This window comes from Charadrius vociferus, unplaced genomic scaffold (assembly GCF_000708025.1).
Source record: "Charadrius vociferus isolate BGI_N301 unplaced genomic scaffold, ASM70802v2 scaffold1028, whole genome shotgun sequence".
Classification (NCBI taxonomy): domain Eukaryota; kingdom Metazoa; phylum Chordata; class Aves; order Charadriiformes; family Charadriidae; genus Charadrius; species Charadrius vociferus.
In genome coordinates, this window is record NW_009649564.1 from 193,916 (window position 1) to 201,371 (window position 7,456).

General features: G+C 45.3%; 1 protein-coding gene across 1 annotated transcript in view; it reads right to left on the reverse strand.

Moving 5' to 3' along the window:
- KLHDC4 (kelch domain containing 4) overlaps positions 1-7,450 on the reverse strand; it is a 28,981-nt gene extending 21,531 nt beyond the window's left edge. Inside the window, 5 exon segments of the mRNA XM_009890034.1 lie at positions 792-928; positions 4,061-4,159; positions 4,779-4,857; positions 5,863-5,954; positions 7,311-7,450. Coding sequence (XP_009888336.1) covers positions 792-928; positions 4,061-4,159; positions 4,779-4,857; positions 5,863-5,954; positions 7,311-7,409 — 506 coding nt within the window. The 5' untranslated portion in view covers positions 7,410-7,450.
- Between the last annotated feature and the right edge of the window lie 6 nt (positions 7,451-7,456).

Consider the following 7,456-nt stretch of genomic DNA (forward strand, 5'->3'; position numbering starts at 1 on the left):
GAGAAGCCAAAGGTTAAGAAACATTAGCAGAGGGCTTGAGGCCAGATCCACATAAGATATTTAAACACCTTAACTCCTGTCAAAAACTACCAGGGCTTTTGGCACCTATTTACTTTGACAGGTCTGAATTATTGGCTTGTTTATCTCGAGGAATCTTAAGGCAGCAAATGCCAATTATCAGGAGTGAAGCTGGCTCTCCTAGATACAAGCCGTCTTCTCAAGCAATGATAAAACTGGGAGATCCTTGTACAGAGCAGCCAGGAGGAACCCAAGCAGATGGACCAACAAGTACTGTTTTGGTTGGACATCTACACCCACCATGGTTGGGACCTCAGAGTGGTGTTCATGATACCTTTTCCTTCAGTTAAGTAATACCCAAGCACACCCATGCATCAAAAATCACGTATTAAATAAAACAGCTTTGGTCTCAATGGACTTGGAAGACATCTTTCATTTTTCCTTCTTTCTGGAGGCTGTCCTCTCCACCATTCCTAGGATGGGGACCTCTGTACTCAAGGGAGAGACAAGCAGACAGCTGGGAAATCACAGTGCTATACCAGGAATCAAACTCAGATCATGCTGGTTGGAATTTTGAAAATGTCTGTGCCCTGGTCCCAGTGTTTGAATAAAACTAAGTGCATCTCCTCCCGATCCTTGGGCAGAGCTCCATAAGGTCAACATCACTGACTTCAGAATATCATAGAATACCAGGTTGGTAGGGACCTCAAGGATCGTTTGGTCCAACCTTTCTCGGCAAAAGCACAGACTAGACAAGACAGTCCATCACTTACTTGATCTGTTCCCAGGTCTTGGTAGCCAAATGCAGTACCCAGAGGTCCTTGTAATGATAAAACTGTTCCCCGTTGGGAGATGCAAACTCCCCGCCAAATATCCACAGCTGCCCGCCAGCAGTGGGCACCACTGCCGCCTGCCAGGAGAAGAAAGAAGAGCTGGATCAGACAGGGTTCAGAAACCAGAGACAGGAGAACTTTATCAGTCAAATGTGCAGCTGCCTCCAAATACCAGAGAGCAGACAAGTGGCAGCGGCTGCTGCCCTGCTTGACAACAGCAGCTCTCTGGGGTGAAGGAAGGGGAATTTTAAACGCTAGTTACTCATTGTTTAGCACACCTTCCCTATAGCAAAGGAAAGCTGGCTAAGGAGCTGGGCTCCTCCCACCTCCTGGCATCTTGAGTTCCAGTTAAACAAATTCAAAACTCCCTGGGAAGCACCCTGGGATTGAGTTTAACAATTGTTCAAATCTCTCTGTTCACCAAAAGCAAACGTCTCCAGAGCTAAGGCTCAGCAACACTTCACCCATCCTTTAGTCACATAAATAGCATCCTGCAGAAGACATACTGGGGCTGATGAACTCTGAGCCATGGAACAGAGGCGCTTCCTGCCTCCAGGACCCAGCTAACATCCCAGCACCAGGCAGGCAGACTAATGCAGGGAAACGGCTTTTGGAATAGGCTATTAACGGGGCACAATTGCCCGTTGCAGTTTTTGTAGATTATAAAACAACAAACAGTACAGAAGCCAAGCTGCAGCACAAGTCCAAACCTGACGCTTCCCAAGACCTGAAAAGCCTTACTGCTCCCTCTGAAGCAGGAAAAAAACTAAAACAAAACCCCCACAAACTAAAAACCAACCAAAAAAACCGCAAACACAGAAGGAAACACACAGTATTTGGACAAACGGAGACTGTTACTGCTTTGATTAGGGCAAGTAGCAGAGAGGAGAGTATGAAAGGGTTTTGTTTAGTTTTGGGGGTTTTTTTGCACAGAGTAGCACCAAAACACTGTTGCGATGCAAGCTGACAGTTAAAAGCAAGGAAACAAGAGTAAGACTCTAATTCATTAAAATTACCTGTGTAAGGTAAAGAAGAAGGAAGAAATGCCAAAAAGGAAACTACGTGACTGTGCAAATTTCTTCCTTGACCAGGACCTCTTGGGTTGTTTACACTATAAAACAATTCTTCAACAAGCGTTTTTTCCAGGGTACCTATCGCAGATCAACATTGGTGTAATGACCTCTTTCTTCAGAAGGGCTTCATTACCTTACCTTTCCCAGCAAACAGCAAAGAAGATTTTCAGCATCAGACACATGACAATGCCCTGATGTAAACCAGCCTATATGTGCAACGATTAAACACATGAGAAAATATGGGGTGTGTTTGCAAGCAGGATTTGTGGGAACATGAGGTAGCTAAACAAAGGGGATACATGCCTGATTTTCATGGGTATCTAGTGCTTAAAAGCTTAAGGGGGGGCTGGAGGTACATACAACAGCCTGCTTATATTTGTGTGTGACCTTTTGAAGAGCTGGATCGAAATTCATTACATAGTCAAGCTTTTGCCTTAGACAACTGACAACACCCATCCATAGCTATTCCCACCTCAGCTCTGTCGAACTGATGTAATAAAGCCAGTGTAACTCAAACAGAGGACCGTGTGTCAGAGACCAGAGATGACAAATAAGACTGAAAACATGCACATACAAACCCACCTACACGCTCCTGTTTACCTTTGAGCTAATGAAGAATATGCATTAAAGTCTCAAGGAAGACAACAAACCAGTCAACTAATGAGGCTGAACTGTCTCCTGTGCGACTATAATTACCAGACAGAAAACTTATTGTTGAAGCAAGACTTCTCAGATAGGTTTCTCATTCTATTTCTGTTGTAATCCAGCTGCAGCTCCCTGATGCACAGCCTGCCTGCTCGCTTCAGATTCAGCTGCTAGACAGCCACCTGCTGGCTACCAACACCCTAACAAGCACCTCTCAACTCCACACCCACAAAACAACCTCCTTTTCACCTAGGGAAACGAGCATTTGAATTTATAGTCTGCTTGTGGAATTTGGCCCCTGAAATCAAGTTTGATTTTAAGCACCACAAGGCAGCCCAAAAATCAAGTCAGAACCTTTCAATTCAAGAAAGGAATTGAACACACAACTGAGAGCAAGACTGGCATTTAGGCGTAGCATAACAAGGGTACATGAACCTAACCAGGGTACTGGATCTTACCAGGAAGGTCTAACGAGCTTTGGCCTTGGGAAGGAAAATAACGTTCACAGCCTGTATGGCAGCTTTTGAAATGTACCAGTCACCCAGCCACTTGCTGCAACAGGTAAGATAACCTACCAGACAACTCACAAGGGCCAAAGACCTGCAAAAAATACAAGTCTTTGGTCCAGTTTCTAATGTGCAGGTGTTCGCACAAAGTAAACAAACCCAAATCCTTCATGATCACAACCAGCCAGTGAGTTTAATGACACAGGCACCAGAGGTGAATTCTAGGGGAGTGTCATGATATCCTAGCGAAAATTCATACAACTTTGTCTATTGCCTTTGCAGACCAAAGAAAAACAGCCCATCTGCCAAGGGAAAAAAAAAATAAATATCACAACCCAAAGGCAGGACACACACAATCGCTGCTAGTGGTCCATTGTGTTGTACAGTTGGAATACTTGGCAAAGCCCAACTGCTACATGCTAGCAGGGATATACGCTACAGTAATGGGTCCTTCACATTGCTGGAGCAGCAGTATCTGTAATGCCCATAGACGTAGGCCTGTGGGCATTAAAAAAAAAAACAATCATGCACAGCAACTCTGCAATTCATAGCACTTTGGTCAAATTCAAAGTTATACCCTGACCAGCATTTTGAAAATTCAGTGCCATCACGGGATTACGGATGGTTGAGCTGGTCCCTATATAAAGCAGCAAAGAGAGTTCATCTTCAAAAGATGAGTCTCCCACGAGTCCTGCTTGTGTCCCACTGACCCAACAGATACAACCCCAAATCTTCATTCCACACTTTAGAATTTCCAGAGGCCACCCAGTGATCAGAGAGCACAAGCACCTTGGGCAGGCTTGTACAGGCCCCCTCAGCAGAAGAGGTGAAGTGACACCATTGGCAGCCCACTACAAGGAGAACGCAGAGAAGCCAGAAACCCTCAGTGGAAAAAAAAAAACCCCAAAACCGAAAACAACTCCCATCTGTCTTTAGCACAGCATTAGAACAATTCCAACTGCTGCTCTGGCCCCCAGTACGTTACCTGGTGAGCACATCGCCTTGGTGGTGGGTTGGGAATCTCTAATTTAGACCAGCTGTTCTTCCGGATGTTGTAAACATACAGTTCGTTATACAGGTACGTCTGTTAGAGAGGAAGAGAAAATACACATCACTACAGCTTTCCATAGGACAGGGTCAGGCTGTCCAAGCACAAGCCCCCCCGAGTGTTATCTCTGAGTCTGGGGAAGAAGGCGCAAAGCACCAGCTTTGTCATAAAGACCACTTTGTCTCCAGGAGCACAATAAACACTTGCAACTTACAGAAATTCAGTAACGAGAGTGCTCACTTGCAAGTATTTGTTACTGTACAGATCTCCAAGGCAGGCAATGCCTTGCCAGCAGCCAAACTGCAGAAGTGCCTTGTTTTGAAAGGTAGAAGATAGAGATTCTTCAATAGTTATCAAAAATGAGGGGAAGATATGGCTACAATTAAGTCTGGAAAGATTATGAAGCCCTGAAATATTGATGCTGAGACAATCACTCTGACTCCTTAATGGGTTCTAGCATGTCTCCTTCCTGTCAACTGCTTAGGCATGAGACAGTATCACGGCAGAATTAAAAGGCTATTTTGCTCTCATTCAGGGACAAATACATATTTTATGACTGCTGCCTTGAATTTCACTTCAAATGAGACTCATGCAAATTACAGTAAAAGCAGGGAGAGGGTAGTATAAAGAAGAAAAAAATTGAAGTATACATTACTTTTTGGCCATTGAAATATTCACCTCCAAAAAGGATCAATTCGTCTTTCTCAGGGTGAGGAGAGAGGGAGCCGTTCAGCCTGCAAATAAAAGAGGGATGGCCAAAACAGTGGACGTGTAAGAACCTTGTAAAACTCAGAAGCTTGCAGCCTTTAACTCAGCTAGCACTAGCACCTCTGCCCTCTGGCCACAAAGGTCTCTCCATCATCTGCCAAATTACTAGACTGTGATATTCACCCCAAGGCTGAAAACTTCTCAAAGAAATTAACTTCTTAAAAACTTCCAGCAAGATTAATTTGACACTGTCTGAAATCTCCTATTTTAGGAGCATACATTACACTATCATTTAACACATCTTTTGACGTGAGCTCTTGAATTTTAATGCTGGTGTGTCAAGAACAAAAATTAGTTTTATGAGGGCACGTAACTATGGGTAGAACTGGACTGTCTCATTTCAACTTATCTGCGTCATTATTCTGCAGTCACCGCTAGTGATTGCTCACCTACATACCACCAAAGTGTTCTGCACCATGCGGAGACAGATCCGTACCACTCTCAGGGAGGAACTAACTGACCGCTGTAACACCCCTGTGAGATTAACAGTAGTGTACTGACCTGTCCCACTACACAAAGAGGAAAATAGATATCACAGAAAAAGGCATTTATTTAACAAGCTACAGGAAACAGAAATACAGAACCTTCAAGTATGTGGACGCCAAGCTACACCTGGTAAAGTGTCTTGTATCTCATGACACATCCTTTTGCCTCTTAAGTCTTTTCAGCTTTCTAGTCCAAATCCAAAATTTCCTCTTAACTTCTATTTTTCCTCAAAGCCCTGTAAACTAATAATGCTTTGCTTCCTTTATGCTGATGGGATGATTAAAAAGCAGATTTTAAGGACAAGAAAAAAGCTTTTAGTCCCTTTTTTAACCAGGGATTCAATATACCAGATATTTTATGACACCAGATATCAGCTATGCCAGATTTTATGCCTTCCACTCCATAATTTTACATGAATAAAATTTCATTAAAAGCACCATCAACCACTGTATAAGTGACAGCCAAAGCCTCAGGCAATCTCTTACCTGGGTGAGGGGGGTGGGCAGGATGACTCAATTACTTGGGTCTTTTTAGCATCTAAACTCTGGAATTCTGCTATCAGGGCTTCAAGATCCTCCTGAAAATATAAAGCCAGACATGAGTTCCTTGACATGCACAGAGCCACCCGCACACCACATGAAGCCAGCACAGACCCTCATGATGGTTCCCTTCATTCAACTACAAGAAACGGATGCTGAGTACTTCCACATATGCTTTACAGATTGGTCTCCCCTAAAACACTAACAAGTTGCTCAGAAGAGTCCTAAGTGGATGGTATGCAAAGTGTATTTAGTGCACAACCTGCTATTTCTGCAGCAAGAAACACTGCACAAATCAGCAAGTAAATGCAAATTGTTAAAGAGCAACTATATGCTACAATCCAGCTAGTCCTCTTCTTTGTCTGCAATGGAAAAATGCCTAAATGGAACTGGAAATTCTTTTCTATTCCCAGCTCATACTGTAGCTAGAGAGATACCTGCATGTGTATTACTCCTTTTCAACTTCTGTCAATCAGAAGTAAAATCTCCCTCCAAACTGCAGATACACCGAGTTGCAAGGGCAGAAGCTGGATGGCAGCTAAGGAGTTTCTGGTCCATGGTCTCTCCTACAACCCCCATTGCTCACCACCTCCCTTCAGTTAACCTTACTGAAGGTGCAGTCAAAGCAGAGATTCCCAAAATCTGAGAATTTTGCCTCTTCAGCATGGCATCAGGTCTCCCTTGCAGCACCTTCCATGTCTTAAGTTTTGCATTATGCTTGCAACACCACATTTTGACGAGGGAAAGGTAGCTGGTTTGAGGTCTAAATACAAGCACCCATTCCAGGAGTAAGAAAAAACAAACACTTTCACTTGCTTTTAAGACCAGAAGGAAAAGATGGGGGAGAAGAAAAGGATGGGGGAGACGGAAGGCAAGAAGGACCCACAAAAAACTGCGTTTTCTTGTCCTCCTTTTACACCTGCTGTCACACACTGTTCCAGCTTGTTAGCGATATGGCAAAAGCCTTCCTGGTGGCGGTTTATCCTCTTTTCCCCTTGAGTGCCCTCGCTCGCAGGCCACACGCTGACCCACAGACGTAAGCACCAGCACTGTTTTTTCACCAGGACTGCCCTAACACTAACCCTAAAAGCCTCATGAGATGTGAGCTGACCTCAGAACGCCTCCGCCTCGGCATCTTGTACCCGGCTCATGACCTGGGGGACTTAACCTTAAGTCACAGCCGCTCGCGTTTGGACACGCTCCTTGACTTCCCACTGGAAACACCCCTGTCTCCAACCCACTCCTCCCACCTCCACCGCCCGTTTCCCCTTCTGACCACGTTTCACAAAACGCCCCGAGACCCACAGAGGGCCCAAGGGAGCGCCGCAACGCCCCAGGGGAGGCCCAGGCCTCGCGGGCCGGGGCTACCGGAGCCCCCCGCTCCCGCCCCTCACCTCCTCCTTCTTGGCTCTGCGGGACACCTTCCTCTCCATCTTCGCGGCCGTCTTCTCGGCCCCCTTCCCCTTCTTCTCCCGCTTCCCTTTCTTCCCCATGGCTGAAAGGCCGAGCTAGGCCGCGTGGGGAGCACCGCGCTCGCCCC